The sequence below is a fragment of the Ylistrum balloti genome, unplaced genomic scaffold, assembly GCF_031769215.1.
Source record: "Ylistrum balloti isolate Yb309-2 unplaced genomic scaffold, AGI_CSIRO_Ybal_v1 Utg370284, whole genome shotgun sequence".
Lineage (NCBI taxonomy): Eukaryota > Metazoa > Mollusca > Bivalvia > Pectinida > Pectinidae > Ylistrum > Ylistrum balloti.
Window position 1 is genome coordinate 48,613 of NW_026782217.1, and position 24,067 is coordinate 72,679.

Here is a 24,067-nt window from a genome sequence, read left to right on the forward strand (position 1 = left end):
CGGAGACAGTCACCTCCTCATCTAGATATTGACATTTCTTTCGATCACTTTGATTTTTCCTCATTCGCCACCTACGTTTAAAATGTTGGTCCTTAGCATCACCGACTATTTATAAGGACGAAACAGTAGTATGGTACATTGTTTGCCTCTACTGTATTTTTTTAAAATTTATAATAAAAGGTGATTTTCACTCAGTTGTGTCTTTTGCACGTTCTTCCATTCCGGGATAGACAAAATGCATACATACGGACACCGAAACCCGAAAGCCTTTAATTTGCAGTCGCCTTTTCAAGTAAATGAATATTTTATTATTATTATCATCATCATAAATTCAATTTCTCTCTCCCCACTTAGAACATGAAGGGAGGTAATATTGATTAAATAGAACTCTTCTCGTTTGGAGATAAGAAAGTCTCTACAGACGCCATCTTGACCAAGAAAGCCGAGGATGGGCTAAGGCATTGTTCTTGTCTGAATAGGTACTAGAGCATTTCTAAATATTGGTATCGATGTTTACAAATTTGATATCTAGTGATTGGGATTTTAATTTTTCGTTTCTTTTCAAATTTTGCCTTGCATGAACGACATTTCAAGGTGTTGAATATGGTGTAATTTGAGCTCATAATTCATGAGCGGCATTAATGCTCGTATATGCACGCGGTGTTTGTAAGCTTTGGAGAAAATTCTGTTTGTAATTGTGATCATCGGATAGGTCAAGTGAATATGTTTTGAATTACCATAAAAGTAATGACCGTGGTTCCTAATGAATCTAGAACATTTATGAGTCTTCTGAAAAATCGCGATAAAGATCGCATATGCCAGCCTGAATGTAGTAACACTTAATATGAATCACAAGAAAGTTTCTTACATCAGTGCTAGTAAGCTCCGCACAGGTCATTTGCCAGATGAAGGCGACCATGTAGTCATCGAAACGTCACACTCGAATTAATCTTCCACTGGTTATGTTATAAGAACTTCTATGGTATGAAAAGTATATGTTATTCAAAATAACAAATGGGATTGAAATAAAATTAATTATAGAAAATAATACACGACCAAAAGAGAGAACAAACATCATAGTTTTGTTTGAAATTTATTTGATATTTGGTTCTCATTGATATAGATATATTGGCCATGCTAATTACCATAATTAAGTCCTCACTTGCAATGTATATTCGCTAAATATTACCTTTATCAGAAAGTCTTATTGACAAGTACATAAAGAGGTCATTACTGAACCCTAATGATAAATGCTACAATGATCTCATTTTTTTCTATCAAGGTTATTTCATAGATAAAGCAAAGAAATGTGTTTACGGTACTTCGAAAACAAAATATTCCAGTCTGCATTCTAATTTTTGATTACACCGGAACTCCCATGACGTCAAATAAAGCATTTGGAATACCTTAGTCATTTTCCCGCGGTCATACTGGTGTCAGGTGCTCTCGAGTGGTACCGACATGTACAGGTCTATATTTAGCAGCACAGAGTCAGACGGATGTAAACAAACACTATGGCTACGCAAACACTGGCTAGGCCTAAGTCACGCACAATGTCTAGCGCCAAGCAGTCATCACTGCATAGTTTTTTTCTCTAAAACTTAAAATAGAAATAGAAAAAAAGTCACACGTCGCATCCTTGCTGATTAAGTCCCCATTTCATAGCTGAATTTGGACAAGTAAATTTCCAATCGGACGAGTAAATTTTTCAGCCCACTAGTCCTGTGTCTAGTGGTTTAAAATATTTTTCCAGACCCCTGAGTACCACAAAAATCCTTCAGTCAGTTTTTTTATTTAGTTACTATGTACATGTGTTATATTACATACTGTATAACCTTTGAGCATTTTGAAAAGCTTGAAATTGTAATTGTATGTAGCAAGACCTCAGCTATTCCTTGATGAGCTAGTTTCAATGTGACCTGGCATTTGTCCAAAATAAATATATCTGGCAGTCACCTTTTGGTTGTGAATCCGGCTTATTTAGGTTTCAATTCATTAAACTGACTGGCATACAAAAATATTAAGTAAATCTTCATTGCTTCAAAATATGATTTCTTAAGGTGTTAATGTTTTGTTCTAAAGGATGTCTATAAATCACTCTATATATTTTAGGTACAGCAACAACAATGAATCAGTATCCCGGTGGTTTTGTGCCCATGATGATGCCATCCGTACAGTCTGTGCAACAGCCCTACATGGTGGTACGTCTGCCTCATGGGATGCCACACCCAGCAGTGGCTCGTGGAGGAACTGCCCAGCCCAGTGCTGCCTTTCTGCCAGGGATGCAGATGCCACTCAGTGCTACAGGAGCCACAACGGCTGCAAGATTTGGTACACAAGGAGGTATTTTGGCTTCTCCAGCTGTAACATCACTTCAGGGTGCCATCCCAGGCATGCAGAGTGTGGCAGGTCTTCAGGGAGTGCCTGGCATACAGGCATTATCAGGTGTACAGGGTGTAGCTGGTGTTCAGGGAGCACCAACCCCTCCAATGCTGCCAGTGACCTCCACTGCATTAGATGTGCAGTCACTTAACCAGAAAGCCATGTATGGTGCACCATTAGGCCTCAGGTAGGACAACAGTAGCAGTTTTTTTTAATCATAAAATCTATCTTACCAAGTCATTAGTTTGACCATATTAAAAGCAAATGACTCTTAAATAACTTAGAAATTCTACATTGAATATTTTTGAGTGTTTGAGGATAGGAAATTGCTTATCACATTATGTTTCTATTGATAGATCAGCCATGTCGAAAATCAGTCTCAAAACAACTTATCATTAGATTTGTTGACATTTCAGTGAACAGATTCTCTTAGCTCAACAACAGCAGCAGCAGAGTCAGCAGCAACAGCTGGTTGGGCAACAGGATGTAAAAGAAGGAGGATCTTATGATGTCAATGTTAAAATGGAGCTAGATGATTATAACTCTGACCTCAACCTTGTTATAGATGAAGATGGGCAAGTACTTTGGGTTAAAAATAGATTGATGCCAATTCACTGATAAACATTTAAATAATTTTGAGGAAGAATTGTTATGAAATTGTTATCAAAGATAGGTAACAAATAGACAGGTTGGGATACATGTTTGCTACTAAGTTGCAAATGCCTACAATTTATAAAATGGGGTTTATATTTATTCCCCAATTTAACACTCTCTTTTTGTCCTCTTCATTTTATTGGTAGACCAGCCAGTGCTTCAAATGTGGGGAGTTCAAACTTGAAGAATTTATCTAATTTGTCTTTTTATCTTTTAAAAGTGAGGAGTCAGCTCTGATATTGGGAAGTAGATATTATTTAAACCAACATTTTATGTGCAATACCAACTTTTTTCCATGTATCATTTACTTTTTTTAATTTGAAAAAAGCAAAATCACAAAAGTTTATTGCCCCAAATTAAAACATTGATAATAAACACTGAATTTCATGGTTAAGCTTTGTTGATTAATAAAACATGATCATTGACTTTAATTTTACCCAGAATTTACATAAACAGCACATGTTGATGTAAAACTTAGCTTGGTCCGTTCACTGATTGTTAATTTAATTGTCTATGATAATCAAGTCTCTCAAGTGCTTCATTATGAAAAGTCTGTATTTGCTAACTTTCAGGTAAACCTTGCAAGGGTGTTTAGATTCAGTGAGAAGATACTGTATATGAATCCTTACAAGCTTTCATATCACTGTAATTGGCTTTCACATTGCTATGGAAAAACAAACACAAGACCCCTAATTCATTTAATGGGCATTGTAACTTGCATTATTGTTAATGAAGTGTTAAAAAGCTGATTCTGTGTATGGAAATGTCACTGACTGGCCCATGTCCCACACAACCAATACAGTGACTGCAAACATGGCAGTCTACATGGTTTAAACAGAGACCATCACATGTATCAAATTTAACAAACAATGTTCAGAATTTGCAAAAATAAATCATCTTTGCTTAATTACAAAAGGTAGCAGTGATGAAAGAGGTTTATAGGTGATATTAGAAAAAGGATCAAATTGAGCACTGAATGATACTGTAAATTGAAATGTTATTAAACGTATGATTTCTTAAAGTCACAAATAGGCCTACAAACATGTTATTCTGTAGTATATGCTTCTTAATAGAACTAACAAACATTGATGTAGACAAACTTGATATTTCATGTACAATGCAGAGTGGTTTGCTCTCATGTTTTTTGTTCCTACTACTCTTACATTTATGTATGTAAGACCATGTTTTATGGAGCTGTTTGTAAGAACTGTAAGACCTCGTTTCAGAAAATGCATGGTATGATGGTAAACTTTAATGGGTAGCATGGCATATGGAAATTTTGATGTGTTGTGACTCCAAACTCAGATGTAACAGTTGGTGATTTAGAAAACCATTTCAAAAGAACACTAGGCTATTCTTATTCTGAATTATGTGCTAAAAATGTTGGTCAGGAAAATATTTTGAATTAAGAGAATATTTTTGACAGATTTGGTGCTCAACCCATGGTAAATCCACCAGGTTTCAATTTTTGCTGGGCTGGAGCTAGGGCAACATATGGAGTCACAAGAGGAAAGGTAGGTTGATATCATATTCCTACAAAAACAAATTTGAGAAAAATAAAAAAACAAAAAATTGAACAATGTTCTAGCTTTAAAATCTTTTCTGGCTGTGATTTACAAGTTCAAAATATTTCAATTTCAGTGTGTAGACAGAGAGAGACTGAATATATTTTATAAATAAATATATTACATATAGTAGTTGTTTATTTAAAAAATCATCTTCTCAGTGAAAAATGTGACATGCTTTTGGAATTATTAATTGTAATTTTGTAATTATTTTGCCAGCATTCATATATGGATATCTGTTGTAACTTGTAGGTATATTATGAACTTCAAGTGACTGAAAACCTTCCAACAGACTTTGGAGACGACCACCAAGAAACAAACCCTCATGTTATACGTATTGGATGGTCTATAGACCGATCATCTTTTCAATTAGGTAAAGTTGTAGGAGAGTGGAATTCCTCAAATCTTAAAGAGGAAGGATAAATGCAAGAGGAACAATTTTGAATCTTGCAAATGTTAGATTATAACATGTTGTAACATGCTAAAATAAGGAAAAAACAATTTGAAAAATATTTGCTCGCTTTCTTTAGAAGATGCATCAATTCTATTGAGTATTTTTGTTTTGTTTCAGGAGAGGAGCCATATTCTTATGGTTATGGAGGAACTGGCAAATTTTCTGTGAACTGTAAATTCCAGAATTATGGGGAGCAGTTTGGCCAAGGAGATATCATAGGCTCACTGTTGGACCTAGATTCTCGACCTCCCACCATTTCCTATACCAAAAATGGGCAGTGGCTTGGCATCGCAGCATCATTGCACAATTTTAAAGCAGGAGAAAAGGAATTTGCCTTATTTCCTCACATTCTTTCAAAAAATTGCAGGCAAGTTTAAACTTTTTTTGAAGTGCTCAATATATACCCACAGTCAGTGGTTGTTAACCTTATAGCTCTTCTTAATATCTACAAGAATCTATAATGGAAATTCTGGTAATGCTACTTTGTGGTTGTTTATTGAGACATTGGATGCTTTCACGTAAGCTGTTGGACCAGTTGAACCTGCAAGAAAAACGCCAAGTACAGATCAGGACCAAAGCTGGACTGCAGAATATTTGGTACATGCAGTTTGAGGGGTCCAGTCGTACCTTTCTCCAAAACTAATTTGCCGAATATCATTTGTTTTAAGAATTTCAGCATTAATAGTAGGGTCAGTGCACTCACATATTTCCAGAAGCATCGTGATATAAAGTATGAATGGCATCTTAATTTTAGTGAATGGATTTATGCTTGACTGGAAATTCCAAAACTGCATTTTTAACTTTACACATATCTGGTCCAACATCTGGTATAAGTGCTTTCGCTAATAGTGGAATAATTCCAATAAATCGTTTCAACCAGGTTATGCAAATGCAGCCCAAGCTGTGGTTTGGATTGAAATTGTTTAATGTTATATCAACAGGAATATGATTAAACTAGACAAATGTGTATTGTTAGCAATGCATTTTATATACCAGATTCTATTTCATTTTAGTAATACAAAGAGTCCTTGATGTTGTGAATTTGTTATAATGTATAATCAGTAAGATATATAGGAGGCTCATTATCTCCCCTTAGTCTATACCCACCTAACAGTATATTGACTATATAGCTAATAACAAGTTATTCTTAGCATCTTACATGTATACAATGGATTTTTGTTTACTTTTACTCATAATTATATAATTTCAGGTTCCGACTGAATTTTGGTCAGGAAGGTCCATGGTACCCTCCTCCCCCAGGATATAACTACATTAGTCATTTCCTTGCAATAGATAGAGTTCGAGGCCTTGAAGCACCTGCTAAGAAATCAGATTGTGAGGTAAAAAAACGTGTCTTTATTTCTTCATTTATTGTACATGTAACATAATATCTGTCTAGTGTCATATATAACATCAAAAAGTTGTCTCTTCTAGTAGAGGTTCATGATTCTATCAAACAGAATGGAAGAAAGTGCGTACTGATAGAATCTTCCAGTGGAGGTTTCATGATTCAATCAAACAGAATGGAAGAAAGTGCATACTGATAGAATCTTCAGTAATGTATATGAATTCAATCAAACAGAATAGCAGAAAAAAACATACTGATAGAATCTTCCAGTAGAGGTTCATATGTTCAGTCAAACAGAATGGAAGAAAGTGCATACTTATAGAATTGTGTATGACTTTTTCATTTCATAGAAGAAACAGAAACACATGTAAAACATTTTTATTCCAATCATTAAATTTACTGCAATTATTGAAGAAACATTTTTCTGTATCATAATTACTGTGAGATTGCTTGTCTATTTAATGTCTTCATTGTGACATTATCATTCTTGATATGGCTATAGTTTATGTTATTGATTTATTGTAGATGATCATGATCATTGGCCTTCCTGGTGCTGGTAAAACAACATGGGGAGTTAACATGGCTAAAACTCACACAGATAAACGCTACAACATCATTGGCACAGACACGTTGATTGACAAGATGAAAGTCATGGGACTTCCAAGGAAGAATAATTATCATGGTCGTTGGGATGTTCTCATTGACAAGGCAACAAAAGCTCTCAACAAGCTATTTGAAACAGGTAATGACCAGCATCGTCATCATATATAGAATGAATGCTTCAATTTTGTTAGCCCACCAAATGACAGGCTTTCAGATCGCTCTGCATCTGTCCGTCCATAAACAATTAAATTTTTTATCGCTATTTCTTGAAAAGTATGCGATGGATACTTCTCGAATTGCATATGTAGGTTCTCCTTGGTCCCTAGTTGTGCCCTTTTGATTTTAGGACTGATGAAAAAAACAAAATCGCAGACAGGCAGCTATCTTGGATTTTGACTTTGAAAGTTTGTTATTGCTATTTCTTGTGAAGCACTCGATGGATCTTTCTTAAATTTGATATATAGGTTCTCCTTGGTCCCTAGTTGTTCCAATTTGATTTTGAGACAGAAATCAGAGATCAGAAAAACAAAATGGCTAACAGACAGACATCTTAGTTTTTGATTTTGAAAGTATCTTATCATGATTTCTTGAGAACTGCTGTATAGATCTTTCTCAAATTTCATGTACAGGGTTCTTTAGGTCCCTAGTTGTGCCTATTTGAGTTTGCCGACAGGCAGCCATCTTTGATTTTACCAAGTAAAGATTGTTATTGCTATTTCTGAAAAAGTATTTTTCCTGTTCTGATTTTTTAGGCAAACATAAGTTTAAAATTTCCCTTTACCATGATTGGTATTGCAGCTGATCAGGAAACACAGTTTAGTATGTTTCATCTCTTTTCACTTGTACAAGCTTGTTACTCAGCTTCCTTTACTTTACAATTATATATACAATGCATTCACTGCAAGTGTATATGCCAATACTTATCAATCAGAATTTTTCAAATGACCCATATGTCCCATTTAATCCTAATGAAAACCAAACTGATAAAATTATTATATTTACCGGTACTTTTGAAATTGGAAGATCCATATTTGCAGTTGATTATTTGGTGAATGAAATAAAATAAGATTAATTGAAAATGAAAATTGTGTCTGTACAAAAATATTGTTTTAATCTTAGACTTTAATGTGTAGAAGATAAGAGGACACAGTTGTTCGCATGTTGCTGATTGTTGTTGTAAATTTGTTGTAGGGTGTAAAAAGAATAGGAACTACATTCTGGACCAGACCAATGTATACCCGTCAGCTAGGAGGAGAAAGATGAAGAATTTCAATGGGTTCTATAGGATAGCAGCAGTAATACAACCAGATGATGCAGATTTGCAGCGCAGATCTGAAAAACGGACAGTTGAAGATGGTAAAAAGAAACTCCCAATACATTTTTGTTTTGTAGCATATGGGGATAAAAGTCTGAGTGTTTTTTTTATGTAAAACAGTAGCTTTTACAGAAACGTTTGTCAAGGGTTATGGTCTTTCAAGACAGTAATTGTCCCATAATTGCTAATAAGTTTTTCCACAAATCTCTATGGTATATACTATTCAATATAGCTTGTAGATCCTGGGTTGGGAACTATTAAATAATGGTTTGGGGTGCTCTCTCTAATAGTGAATTCTGGAAATCAATTTCATTCAGGTGTAAATTTACATTCACTGTTAGTTAACAAAATGGTGGCCTCCAAGCAGTCTAAGGTATGTCACCACTTTGAGTTGTAAAACATAACCCTAAAAACCAAATAGGATTGACAATGTCTATGAATTATCAACCGAAATGAAAGCACAGGGTAGATATTTTAATCAAATGGGTCTGCACACCCTGCTGGTGGCAAAACGTCATCTTCAACTCAATAAACTGAAAAATGAAATCCTTTCAATCAACTGAAAATAGTATATCAGGTGGATAGACTGATATTTTTAAAAAAAAAAACTATGTATTACTAAGAAAAATGTAATTCTGCTAAGGAAGTCTAGTCTTCATTGCCAGTCCCAACAACCTTACAATTTTAAAATCATACAAGATGATTAGAATCTATTTGTAGCCATTGTATTTCCTGATTTGATTTTAAGTTATTCAATGCAAGAAGCTGTGAACCAAACATGATTCAATTCGATGCAAGTGATTCAGGATCACTTTTGTCCAAGGTCAAGGTCACAGCTATACAAAATTGAAAGGTCGTTTTTTGGTAAATATAACAGATGTTCTGTGGTATAAGACCAAGATTAAATGGTGAAATGTCAATGTTATTATGGTAGCAATGCAAAACTCTTTCAAGTTTATGATAGGTCTAAGGTCATGTGGAGAGTCAAAGCTGAATGTTACATTTTGAAATAACAAAGCAGTATCAGTGGGAGTTCTCCCATGATATAAGTTAAATTCTAAATTATTTATTCCTATTATTTCTTCTCTATAGTCTGGCATGATCAGAAACTAACTAAATTTGTTGGAAATATGCTCTTTTTCTGCATCCTAGTCTTTTTCATTATGTTCATCTCTTTCTATTCTTACTATTTAATCAGGAAAAATCCTATAAAACAGAGCGGGTGCTCTCAGCTGATTCATCTTACAGTTCAGGATATTGTTTGACATGTTAAAATCATTTCGGACCAGACTACTTCCTTATACTCAAATTATGTTCATTGTGAGATCTATTGTGACATAAACCTAGCTGGTATTATGGTATTAGCTCAGAATGCTACGTAGAATTACTCTCAATGAATACTTCATGAATTTGGTGATGAACATTTTATAATGTATTGATACTTTCAACATCACATTATTTTTACAGGTAAATTTGTACCAGAGTCGGCTGTTCTAGAAATGAAAGGGAATTTCAAACTACCTGCAGAGAATGATGACTTATTTGATAGAATAGATTTTATAGAATTACCTCGAGAGAAGTGCCAAGTGTTGGTGGAGGGGTAAGTATTCATTAAAAAAAACCTCCAGAATATTCTCAGTATTGAAAGGTGCCCTTTGATTTGGTTTGTAACACCAAATGATTTTTAATAATGTAGTTTAATAGTTATATGTGGCGTTGAGTTGTCACAGATTGGTAGAATGCTTCAATGAGTCAGATTCTTGGATGTATGTATATCAGTTCCTTTATTCCAGGTATTCTTGCCTTAAATATCCACATTTGTAGGAGCGGGGTGGGGGGTGGGGGAAGTCTTCGATTACAATCATTACATTTAAAAAAAACAAACTTAAGGTTCCTTGAAACCCAGAAGTTAATTTGTGAACCTCTGTTTGGGGTATCTGATCTAATTATGGACTCTAGAAGGAATTAATGTGAGGATTCTTTGATATATCTGGAAAAATCTTAATTTGAGGAATTAATTTATGATAAAAGCATATGGGCAAATCTTGGATAAAGGTTTAATAGGTATAGTGTTATTTCTTGATGGTATGAAATTTAGTAAATACAACTTGACAGTTTTTTTTAATAATTATAATTAAGTACTTCACAATAATTTTTATTACTATATAGCTTTGTACACAATATTCCATGCTTGAAATATGTAGCATTGCGCTGTAGGGTTGCGAAAATTGGAATACAGCAACTACTGATTAGAAATACTAGAGAAATAGTGCATCCAATCACAAAAAAGTAGTTCTTACTGTGTAGTGTACCAGTGTTGTATATCTGACAACTTTATTCTGCTTCTTAACAGCTGGAATTTTCTTCTTTTTTTTTTAATTTCAAATTTCAAATTTGCAAAATAAGGAAACATCATATATTTCAAAGTTGTAACAGATCATTTGTTGAAATTTATTGTTAATGATGGGAGCATTACTGGAAATATGAAAGGCTGACCCATAAGGGTGATTCATTTGATGAAACATTTGTCACCAGCTTTATGGAAATTTCTCCATCATATTCACTTTCAGCAACCTTCTTTAATTATCTATATATTTAAGTATGTATATAAAGAGTTTACTTGGTATGTTTTTTATGGATATCAGATACTCATGGGATTCAGATCATGTACCTTAAATAAGTCTTTATAGATGTTTCTTTGAGCTTCTAGTTTATAATCAAGCACCTGTTCTGTAACCAAATCACGAGATACAAATTCTCTATCTACCAAAAATGTGTGTGGCTTGATCTGTGCAACTTTAATGACTTTATTTTTATATCAAACACTATGCTTGTTACACGATCATATAAGGTTATCAACTGAAGTCTACAATGGGTATTCCATGCTTGTTACACGATCATATTAGGTTATCAGCTGAAGTCTACAATGGCTATTCCTTCCTTGAATTGGACTTACATTTTCAGATTAACCACAAGACAGATTGGTTTATTCGAAACCTGATATTTCCAATTATGAAAAATACTGAGTCATGTAATATCTTTGTTAGGAGACCAAATTATAATTGTAGACTTAAAAATTGGCCTTTCTTTTGTTACTTCGTGTACTTTCATTGTAGTAGTGTATTTTCATTTTTCTTTCAGTGAAATAAAAGACATGTTTATCATTGTTTTAATAATATGTGTACACCGTAAGCTCTTAGGCTCTACAATCCTCATAAATCTCCCATTTTCTGTTACCTCCTTATCAGTAATTCCATTCCAGTAAAGGTGTGGGAATTGATTAAGATATAGGAAACTTACATAACTTCTCAAAATGTATCATTTATTCTACAACTTTTTCAACAGTTAGCACTTGCATTAAAACAAACAAATTGAATTAAAACAATGTCAGAAGTAAAACAGAAGATATAAATATTGATGGGAAGAGCTGTTCTATGTTTAATTAGCAGTTTGTGAAAATCACTGAATTGATTGATTATGAAATATTTCTTCACACGTTAGCCACACATACTTGTGGGTACATGCATATCAATGAATAATTTTTTGGGTATATGTGGTTATTTTTCGTGTGAAACATACTTCTTTGTCTTTAGTATGTGTTCATATGGGTAGTACAATGCATGTTTGTCTGAATATTTATATATATTGACACTTGTGTGAACTTGTTCTACCATATATACGCAAGTACAGGATATATGCATAGACATCAGTCTATTTTCATTAATGTTACAGAATACTGACATTGATTTTTAAGCTGATTACATACAAATTAAAAGTTTGTTTTTATTTAAATAGTGAATATAATATTTATACCATAAAATTAGAATCAAACATGAATTTCCTTTAGAGGAAATACATGTATTTGAGGTTTAAGGATGCAATAAATTTGTTGAAAGAAGAGTAATGACCATATCTTAAATCTATAATGAAATATTGAGTTTATAAGTATGCTTGTCTGTGTTGATATATATTCAACATAGCAAATGTTTTGCATTATGAGTAGTTTCAAACAGTACTTTCAGTTACAGTTCATTTGATATTGTTACTGCTACAGATTTTAACCCTTGCTGTCAAATATTATATACCATTCATTTCCTATGTCCCATACCAATTCTGCAATGAAATATTTAATTTTGTCCATATTAATCTTAAAGTTTGACAAGAATTAATTGTCTTTAATTTATAGACATTTATTAAGCATTTTGGCCTCTCAAGCAAGTGAGGCTAATGTGAATTGATTGCCAGTAATACTGCTGTGTTACAAGTTCTATCTAATTACTTAAAATTAGAATCTCTGATTACTTAAATTATAATCTCTAATTGCTTACTTCTATCGCTGTCAGAATTGATATTCTACTTTTCAGCCATCCAGAATCAAAATGAATCTGCAAATATATAAATGTTTTTTATTTGTGTGGTTACGATAATTTTAGGAGTGCAGACATCAAGAGTTTTGAAATATTTTTCTCCACTTATAACAGAAGTGCAGTATTTCGGAATAGGTTGAGTCATGATTATGATAAAAAGAATGTTATTGGAGAATTTGAGGTTTTCAGAAATCACTGAAAAATGTTTCACAGCTAAAGGCTTTGGCATATTTCTGTTGGTTCAATGTCACTGTGCATAGATTAATTACAATGTACCCAGGTGTGCATCTTATACATAAAACAAGTTTCTTACATTTGAATAAGTAATATGTCTTCAGATGGGAGCTCTAAAAGAGCCTTTGCCTGAAATGATCATTAGACAATTTTTACTAACATTTTGCATGATAGAAGGGTATAGGCCACACATAAATAATCTGTTGAGAAATACAGTACATCTAATATTTGGGTATTTATACAAATGAGATTGAAACTGATTCATCCCAAATTTTACAATGATTTTTAGTCTGCATGTCTGACCTTCAAACTCATGTAGATAGATACATCAAGTTGAAGGCTGGGGGTATAATAAGGTATACATTCAGCACAGAATGAGCAATTTTAAGATTTTAAGTATGAAACATTACTTGTAATCAGGGAGACAAGGAGGGTCGGAGATAGGACAATTTTACTAAGTTTTACTAAGAAGAGTTTTATCCCAAATTAGATATACAACTAGATAGGTATTTCGTACTTGTGTAATCCACGGTTTCCATGTTTCCACAAGAACTAAAATAATTTCAGAAACAGTAAGTTTTTCTCTTTTTCTTTTCACAATTTCAAATCCCAACAGGTCTAGGTAAATGCACCAAGTCTTCTTTGCCATCATGTTTAGTCTGCGCATCTTCTGTTATTCTTACAATATGTAGGACAAGGGGAGAAATGTCATGATATTTTGACATCTCTTTTCTATATTTTCTTATACTTTCCAATATTTTTCTGTTATTTAGTTACAGGAACAAACACATTCTTGATAAAGACAATTTTTTGTGTTTTTTACATTACATTTGCAGCTGTGTGTATCTTTTGTAGTGTATTGTTTAATATGCATGACAAACAATGGTTGTGGTGTTTCTAGAGAACAACCAAGTCAATGTTGCTTTAATATAAGAGGTAGAACATTATGTTGCGGGAAAATCATGACTGTTTTCTTACAGCTACAACCAGGAGGGAATTGCTAACAGGCCGCCACGGAAGGGAGGTGCAGGAGGATTTGGAAGAGACAATCGACCATTCCAACCCCCAGCAGACCTTAGACAGGTAAGTAAAGGAACAAAGCCAAAGGGAGTGACACCAACTTGGCTTCAATTTTACTCCAGACCTGTTGTTCATCCATTATTCAAATTGGTGGGGTTTTTGTTTGATTTTTTTTTAAAATTTTTTTTTTTTTGGACAGTTACTCACAGATGTTTTACATCATCTGCTTATTTTTCACATTTATTTAGTGTGTTGCTGAATATGTTTATGTGCTCTTATTTTGTTACCAGCTTATTATGGCCATGGGTATTCATGGTATCCTGCATACTAATTGTATCTTAATATATTCATAAAATTACGTCCTAGACGGGTACTTAGGTCTTGGTATTAGATGTCGGTGATCTGTTTCTAGACTTTCAAACTTAAGGGTGATATAACGGGTATTGCACACTCACAGTTGCATGTTTAGTTTGGGTGACTTCTCCACCTGCTTTTATGTGTAATGTGTGCATGTGTGAAAACTTACAGACTTCTGTTTATATGAAGATTACTTATACATAAGTTTTTATGTTGTCCTCTTGTTACATACATTGATACATTAATGTCTATGTTGTTAGTGTTGTTTGAAATGATACAATAATTGTATCAAGTGTGGTATGAGGGCAGTTTTATTTCCTCAATTACTAATTCAATCAATAAATAGTGACTATGAAAATGAAATAAACAATGTAAAGCAGAAGTTTGACAGCTTTATTGATAATTCTACTTCTTGCACACCCAAAACCTATTTTTCTGTTTCAGTTTTAATTTGTGTTTACTTAGCAAATTTGAATATCTAACACACTGCTTCACTGTTGGATATATCAATATGTGATATTTAGTTGAAATTCCTACAGGAATATTACCTTTTTATATTGATATCTCCATATTTAAACCCATGCAATTAGCAGAATATCTTAAACAATTAAATATATATTCAATATGTATAGACCCTGTTTATTTCCCTCAGTGAGATATACAGCAGAAATAGTCAATTCTAGATAAAAATGATTCTTATACATCTAATGACCTTCACCAAATTCTCATTAATGCTTAACATAGGAATCTTAGACAGCATATACAAAAATGCACTGGCCATTTTTCTTTCAGTTTGTTTGACTTTCTGTCCAAGTGTATCAGCTTCCTCTTGGCATGATTTCAGATTTTTTTTTCAGTTAAATTTCTCCCTCCTATTACATCTACTCCACCCCATGTCATTGGTTGTAGCTGGTTTAGACGCTGCTTCTAGCCTTATTTCTGGTGAATGTTGTCATCATCATCATGCACAAAAAACACATGTTCTTTATTTCATGATGAAGATGTTATGAAATATTTAATATAGATATAGCTTGTAGTAGTCAACCAACTACTTATTAAGTATATCTGATATTATGTAAATAATAAACTTATTAGCGACTTATTTTACAATCTTTTCTAAAATTTCACTATCCTTCGTATATTATACACCATATTTGCTTCTTTTTTCATAAATCATCCAGTGTTTCACAAAATGTTTATTAAGTGCTGAGATAGTGTCAGGTGTGGTTCTGTTTAGTTATCAGATTTGATATTAGATTGGGAATTCCATATCCTTTCTCATTCAAGCTGCATATAAATGTGTATATTTTGTAATATTTCATTCATATGTTTCCTTGAAATCCTGTAGCCAAGATAATATATGACCTCTATGATAGTTGCATTATAATTACCTGGATTTTGGTTTTCTAGCTTGAACGTTATGGCCTTTAGAATAACATTCTCATAACCATTTTGATGAAATATGAAATCTAATCCAGTTTCAGTCTTTAGAGTGTTAGATAATATAAAAAAAAATAACTGGGATATGTAATATGTGATTTTTTTAGAGTGATTACATTTCAGGTATCTTATTTCCTCCAAATAAAATAAATTCATGTATAAAATTGCATGCAATAAAAAATAAGCAATTGAAAAATAAGGATTACAAAATAGCAAGACATAATGGAGTAGACAATTCAGAAAATATTGCCACATATTTCAGTATTTCATGTTTGAATAACGTTTATGTATGGGTGCACGATGCTGGTTATAGTAGTGTCATTGTCTCATTCCTCTGTTATACCTCAGTCTACTTTTATGTCTACTACAGTGCAGGTTCAGATTCTTTTTCAGGTTAAAGCGAAGTATTAACAAATACATATTATGACCTTTCAAATGTTGGTTTTTATTAGAGTATATAGAGATTGACGAAGAGTCTGGAATGAGCTATACCTTTAATTGTTAGCTACAAGGAGACAAAAAGATTTCATTGATGTTCTATATCAAATCTGATGATAGAACACTGTGGCAGGATAGCCTTAAGACCATAGATATTATGAACACAGTAGATACCTCTCTAATTTTAGTACATATGCCTCTCAAGTTACAAGCATATTATCATGTATTACACTTATACAGCTTTAATGTATAGTCATACTGCAAAGCATTCTACTGATTAGGATTGGAGGTATTACATTATATTCACATTGTTTCCATTCTCATTCTTACAGTAAAAGTATTTTCTGTCATATTTTGTTGTATGATTGTGGTGATTTCAAGTTGTGGCAAAAGTGTGTAGTTGATCTGTATCAAGCAGTTGTTTTCAGTGAAAGGGGAAATGAGATCTTGTATGATATTCAAATGCCATTTCCATCACTAAAGATTTACCAGGTTTAGAATTTATCCTCAGTGTCAAGGCCCCTTAAATGGCAACTTCCTTGGAATACTATTCCATATAACCTAAGTTGTATTATCATTGGAAACGTAAACATGTATTTTTAAATTCAAATCAGTCCCCACTTCCATTAATGTGCTCCTTGATAAAACCACATCTTTTAATGGACACTAAATTCACTAGTACTTTGGCTAATTATAAAATCCCCTTTTTCCAGACAGACTGCAGCTTAACTTATAATCCACATAATGCTGCAGGGCATTGAAAAAAACGTATATCCCTTAATTTTGATGGTGTTCAGACAACACTGAATTCTGTTTTGTTAGGCATGTCTAGTTGATCAGTATGTCATATCACCTATTTAGATTCTGCTAGTTGTTTAAGGTACTACAAATAGGAGCAATTTTCATACAGAACATCCTTAACAAATTTCAGTCTACAATCTTAAGGCAAAGTTTTGAATCAATGAATATACCCCAGATAGTTTAATATTTCTTACCATAGATTTGATTGAATAGCTTATCCCTCATTCCACCACCATTACTGGTATATTTAGTCCCACTTTTGTATTGTTTTCCCACAATATATATTTTTTTAATAGAATATTGTTGCTGAGTTAAATTTCTAAATTTCAAACTCATTTTTAATGCACATTTGTTGTTGTGCATGTGTACCACTCTCATTGGTAACTTTTTCACATTGTATTGTGTATTTGAGCATCACAAACATTTTTGATCAGCATGTCCTCTTGGAATGAACTTAGGTCTTTATCATTCTCCAGTTCAGTAAAGCATGCAGACCAATCAGGTTGATCTTCAGATCAATTAATTAGTGGTTGCAAACATGACAACATTATAGCAACTTGTCTTATCCCCAACCCTAAATTTTCATCAAAACTAGGTAGGATTTCCATTTGATGTACAGCTGTATTATCCCCTTGACCATGAGATATCTCTTTGTGTATTGGTAAAATCATGTTACATGACTAACTCAGTTTTAATGTGATTCTGTTGACTTGTTAAACACCTTAAGAAACATTTATCACCTTCACGATATTCATAGTAGATTATTTCCTTGTTTGTAATTTAAGTTCTTGTCATGTGATAATTCCTCATTGCACTCACTTATATGTACTGTGGTTTGATTCATATGCTTCACATATTTGGATTGTTATAAATTTCATTTGTCAGGAAAAAAAGATCTGATATATGCCACATTTTTTTGTTTCTCCCTTGGTCATTTAGGTATGTGACAACTTCCATCTTAACATTAAATAATTTCATAATTTGGTAATTGTATTTCTGTCATTTCTGTCTGTTGTTTTTATATAACAGAAGTTCATAGAAAAGTCCAATGTTTTTTTGTCTAATTCTCATGAGCAGTAATAAGGACGTATTGTCAATATTAGATTTCCCAAATGAATGACATACATTTTTTTAAATGCTGATGTAGATTGATCAAAAAAGCAAATTTTGCTGATGTAATGGCACTACCTGTTTAGACAAGTTGTTGAAGCATAAGATGGTGCCTGTTTTCTGCATTGTATATCGACAGTGATAATGCCAGGGATAGGAACTTTTCATGTTCAATCACCAATGCAACAAAAAAATCTTTACAATTGATATATAGCAATCAGTATTATCACAATATAATGTCACCCCCTTTTTAGTTCTATTCTTTCTGAAACAACACATTGAACATATTTTTTCCACTGCTTTCAAAAGAACATGTAAGGCTATGATACTTTGGGTTTTGTGATCTTTTTATGCTACAATGTGTTGTATTCACTGTTACTAGTGTTTACTTAATATGTATTTTAATATCTTAGCACCATTTACTGTTTACTCAAACTCCAGTTTGCCTTTGGAAGTATTAATCTGAGAAGTAATACAAATTAAGATATTTTTGTGTTCCAAACAGAAAGATATTAACAGTAAATTCCTTATTCAAATTTCAATTTTCTAATGGAATGATTCCATAATTTAAACTTTAAAAAAATGTCAGGCATATTGGATTAATTTCATTAAGACATAACATTATGAACACCTGTCAGTACAAGGTTTCAGTTTATGCTGTGTTTTCTTAACCAATGCAAGATATCTCATTTACCTAAGTTGAAAGTTGAAAATATGTGATATGCAAAACTGTTGGTGTTTGTATCCATGTATGAAACATTCCTAGTTTTAATGAGTTTATGGATTTTTCAGGAAATTGTTTAGCATACATGTCATTTTAAAAGATGATGTATTTTAGAATTCATCAGAATTGATACAGTTATTAGTTTCCTAGAAAAACACCCCACTTTCCATAATCAAATGCACAATATTTTGCAAAAAGCTTTTAAACATGTCACAGATAATCCAACAGTGCATTTTACTTTTGTTGGTGTGGCAAAGGTTTACTTACACATTTTTTTTATCCATTATTCCTTTGCATGAAATTAAATGGTTTGTGTTTAAGCATGCATAGATTTGTATTGTTTTAGCATAGATTTGCTGTGAAACTTGTATCAATTGACAGATCACCTGGCCTTTAGTTGACTTGAAGCTTGCCCCAGCAAGGTGTTATTTAAATCATTATAGAATCACATCACTCACATTATTCAATAAAACAAAACTAGTCTTAATGTGACAAAATTAACTACAAAATATTTGACAGAACATGTTGAACTTCTCACATTTTTACAATGATTATATGATACAAATTAATAGTAGCGACTATGTTTATACTAAATTGTGAAATATTAACATTTTCACAATGGACTGTTACAGTCACTAAGAAATCATATTATAAAGCTTTTTCTTTTGCTTTTATGGATGAGACAAATCTTCCTCTTTCTTATGCAAAATGCATGTCATTGACAGACAGATGATCATAAAAATAATAATGTCAGCAATATAAAAAGTACAAAGGTGGGGAAAGACACAAATGCTTGTTAGGTATTAGGCCATTGTAAGAAGTAATATGATAATCTTTATTTAACATAGGAATTGGGTGAAGGTAACAAAGCTTAGTTTCTGTAACAGGAGATATATAAAGAAATATGTTTTAACAAAAAAATCTTTCTTGTTTTTTTTTCAAAATTATGATCTTCAGATAGGTGCATTCTTTTAAGTACAGAAAAAAAAAATTAGAAAACAAAAACTGGAATTTTTGAGAAATAGTAAATAAAAATTCACAAGCGTTTTATTTTAAAACAAACTGGCTTTAGTAGGTAACGTTGGGGATAACCTTTTTTCGCTATTCCTTACAGGGTCAAGGTTACCAAGCTCCTAGTCAAGGTGGTCAGTTCCCTGATCGATACAGAGGTCAGGACCGACCACCATTACCAGGTCAAGGTCGTCCACAGGAAAGTGCTCAATTCAGGGGAAGCTATTCGGCAGAAGCAGCAAACTTTAGAGGTAGGGGTGATCACCATACTTCTAAATCTTCTGAGCCTGCAGAGAAGCGACAGAGGTATGACACAGCAACTAGTGCAAGTGGTTTAGATTTACTTAAGCAAGAGTATGCTGAGGAGGAACAGCCTCAAGCAACAGCTCTCGGTCAGTATGCAGCTCTCCTAGCTGCGCAACAGAGACCACAACAAGTTGTGCCAAAGCAGGAGCATCAGTGGGCGCGGGCTGAGTATGGAGGTGTGGGACTCTATGCTGGGCTGGCTGCTCAAGCTAAAGCTCTTATGGATCAGCAAACCCTACAACAAGGAATACCTCAAGGTCTGCCCCAAGGTTTACCACAGGGCTTACCTCAAGGTCTTCCGCAGGGTTTAGGCTTACTTCCCCAAGTACCTGGTGAACAATCATTGCTTGGGCATCCTGCTGCAGCGTATGCTAATATGCAGCAGTTTGCATTTATGGATCGTGGTGGATTGAGTCAAATGACAGGCGCAGGGTTGATAGCAACTGGAGATCAAAATTTTGTGAGGAAGGCAGCAGTACAACCGCCACCACCTCCTCCAGAACTCGCAAGTGCTGGCGATGTTCTGAGAGGTCAAGGCTGGCAAGAAAAGGATGGCAAGACCCAAAGTCAAGAAGCAGCAGATACAGCAATAAACCGAGACCGTTCAGGTAATAATTCAGCAGATGCATGGAAAAATTCTTGGCAGCAACAACAATCACAGCAACAACAGCATCAACAACAACAGCAGCAGCAACAACAACAACAATCACAAAAACAACAACCCTCTCGCCAACAGGAAGGATTTGGTAATCAGCTGTCATATAACCGACCGGGATCACGTAATCAGTCCTCAGATTCGCAATTTTCACAAAAACAACCCCAACAGAGACAGCACGAGTCATTTGATACTCAGTTTTCTTCTGGAGCCAGACAACAATTTGAGTCGCAGAAAAAGTTCCCACAGGAAAAGCATCAACGCGACTCTTATGGTCGCCAAGAAGAACAGACCACATACAGATCTGACAACCAGACCCAATATGGAGGACAGAAGCAATACTCTGGTCAGAGACAAAATCAGAATGTTGATAATGCCAGGGGTAGACAGCAACCTCAACAGGATAATTTTGAAGCTGATAGAGGTCAGTTTGGAAATTTTGAATCCTCAGATTCAAGGCGTGAAGCTGGTAGTGATGGTGGAGGAAGTCAAGATTCCACGAGTAAACCAAGCTACACAGCAGAGGAATCTGATAAACCAAAACGTGAGAGGAGGAGGCCTAGTAAGTGGGATACACCATCAGATGATGCACCACCATCTCCTACTCCAGAAGGTGATTCTTCAGCTGCAAGCATGGATATGCAATCACAACAGGAAGAAAGTGGCCGTCCTGGTATGAACAGTCCAAGATGGCAGTCCCCTGATAATAAACGGGATTCTTTCCCTTCAAATGATTTTGATAGGCAGCAGGAACAAAGTCAGCAAAATTTTAACGATAACAGGCCTGGTTCTGGTAATCAGCGTGGTCCACCTAACCATGATAGGTCAGGGGGTAGATATGGTATGCAGGATGATCGTTCAGGTGGAGGAAGGGGTGGTTTCGGGGGTGGCAGGGGTGGTTTTGATGGGGGAAGGGGAGGATTTGATGGGGGAAGGGGAGGTTTTGATGGCGGAAGAGGAGGATTTGATGGCGGTAGAGGTGGTTTTGATGGAGGCAGGGGAGGATTTGATGGGGGAAGGGGAGGTTTTGATGGAGGAAGAGGGGGTCATGGAGGTCGCCCACAACCCCTGATGGGAGGTCCTGGTCCAAGAGGCCATCCAGGTCAAAGACCGCCATTCAGAGGCCAGCAAGGCCCAGGGCAAAGATTCCAAGGTCCGGGACGAGGCAAAGGACCAGGTGGTATTGGAGGTCCTGGTGGACCAGGAGGTCCTGGTGGTCCTGGTGGTCCAGGAGGCCCAGGAGGACCTCGACCTTTCAGACCTAGAAATCCATTTGATGGTGGGATGAGAGGCGGTGGAAGACCTCCGTTTGGACAACGGGGAGGATTTAATCAGAGAGGTGGAATGATGCGGGGTCCCAGACCTGGTGGTCCTGGAGGACATTTTAACAGACATTTATAAATGATAATAGCGTTGTCATGCCAATATTTATCATGCATTGTACATAACATACCAATTATGAAATGGTCATTTATTATCACTGTGTAAAAAGTCTTATTGATCTAGAACATTTTAAAAGCGTTTTTATTTCTCTTGTTAAATAAAGATGAAGTTCATTATTGAGATATGTGAGTTCTTTGGAAAAAAATAAGTTAATGAACAGTTTCTTAAATTTTTCTTCATGCAGATTGATCAGAAATTTGCTTGTCAAAACAAATGTTGACAATCTACATTTATCATTCGCCCTTTAAGTGTTATTATGGTCGTTCAGTTAGAAATTACTATTTCCTTGGAAATATTACATTCAGTTGTTTCCATTTTCAGTTTGAGCATGGAAACTATTGTTTAATCTAGGATCTTAGGATGATTCAGACATACCCTTTAAGAATTAAATGCATTTAAGCAACTTCATCCCTCGTTTCTATTTCAGATTTTAAGTTACATATATTTAGATCATGTGCTACTCGAGTATTCAGACAGGTTTAATAAGAAATGCAAGTTTGATTCGCTATAATATATTATTCGTGTGCATGATTCATAAGTGCGGTAATATAGCTTTATACAAATACATTATTTTGGGCAAGCGGGGGTCATTTTCAGCGAAAGACTTGTTTTATTGGTACTAATATGTAGATAGTTCAGTTTGTATGTTATATTCACTTTACTTTTTGTGTGTCCTCGAGTTTTATTTCAGTTTAGGATTTTTTTCAGCTACCCTCTCCAAAATCTGCACTTTTTTTCAGCGTCTTTTGAAATAAATATCATGAATGATCCCTTAATAGGTAATGGTCAGTGATTATGTACTTAAGCATTAACTACACTAAGGGAAAAAACAAATTTGCTATGAAGCACGTTTGAATTTCGCTTGTTTCACTCATAACATTTTGCTAAAGACATTCTTTCTGTATGAATTTGTACATTTCATGTAACGCTTTCTGTATTATGCGTTTTCAGATATATGTGTAAGAAGTAATTCTCTCTATTGTTTGATGTGAACAGCTAATAAATAGTGTCATAGTACATATGTTGTCTCTGCATGAGTATTATGATGATGAATTTGAAATGACATAATAAGTATTGATGATATCAGTTCTACCATAATTTCCCCAAATAGGATCTACCAATGCTCATATTTTATGTTACTACCTTATGTATGTTCTTGTATTGTGTTTTGTGGATTAAATGTAGAAGCTCTTTTATTCTTTCTCGTTACTTTTAAATTCCAGGGTTGGAAGTCATTTATGAAAACATAATACCAAGTATATCAGTCATATATAAAGACCATGAAGGCATCTAGTATTTGAAATGCAAACATCGAGATGTAAAATAGACATGATCCATAGTGGATATCAAATACCATCCATCTCTATTTCAGCATTTCACGGGATGTTTTCTGTTTTAAAGAGTTGCAGCATTTTACTATGCTAGCATGTAATTTGTGTAATATATATATAGAAAGAAGAAAAAACCTTGTCAATCACTAAATTATATTTTCATAAATATATATATATATAATTAGTGGAGTATTTGTTATAGGTGTAGCATTCTGTTGTTTCATTTCAATCACACATATAATTAAACATGGTAGATAGGGAGATAGTAGAACCCAGCTTGTACCTGATATAAAAATCCATTTAATCAACATTCTACGAACACCAACACTACATCATATTAAGATATATACATATGTATTGCCTTTTACTTCGAAAATATCCACTCTTTTCACTTTCAGAATTACACCCATTCAAGCGTGAGACAATCCTTGAGTTAACGAGATAAAAAAAATCTTTTTTAGATGTTATGTCTTAAAACTTTCCATTTTATTTTTCAGCTAGTTATTCGT

At 34.1% G+C, this 24,067-nt stretch overlaps 1 protein-coding gene across 1 annotated transcript; it reads left to right on the forward strand.

Annotated features, from left to right (window-relative positions):
- Positions 1–448: 448 nt before the first annotated feature.
- Positions 449–23,423, forward strand: LOC132552863 (neurogenic protein mastermind-like). The gene is made up of 12 exons (XM_060217053.1): positions 449–479; positions 2,113–2,569; positions 2,799–2,957; positions 4,463–4,550; positions 4,854–4,974; positions 5,173–5,422; positions 6,266–6,395; positions 6,929–7,145; positions 8,198–8,362; positions 9,789–9,921; positions 13,903–14,005; positions 19,927–23,423. The coding sequence occupies exons 2-12, from the start codon at positions 2,127–2,129 to the stop codon at positions 22,183–22,185; spliced, it is 4,068 nt and encodes a 1,355-aa protein (XP_060073036.1). The 5' UTR covers positions 449–479; positions 2,113–2,126; the 3' UTR covers positions 22,186–23,423.
- The last annotated feature ends 644 nt before the right edge of the window (positions 23,424–24,067 follow it).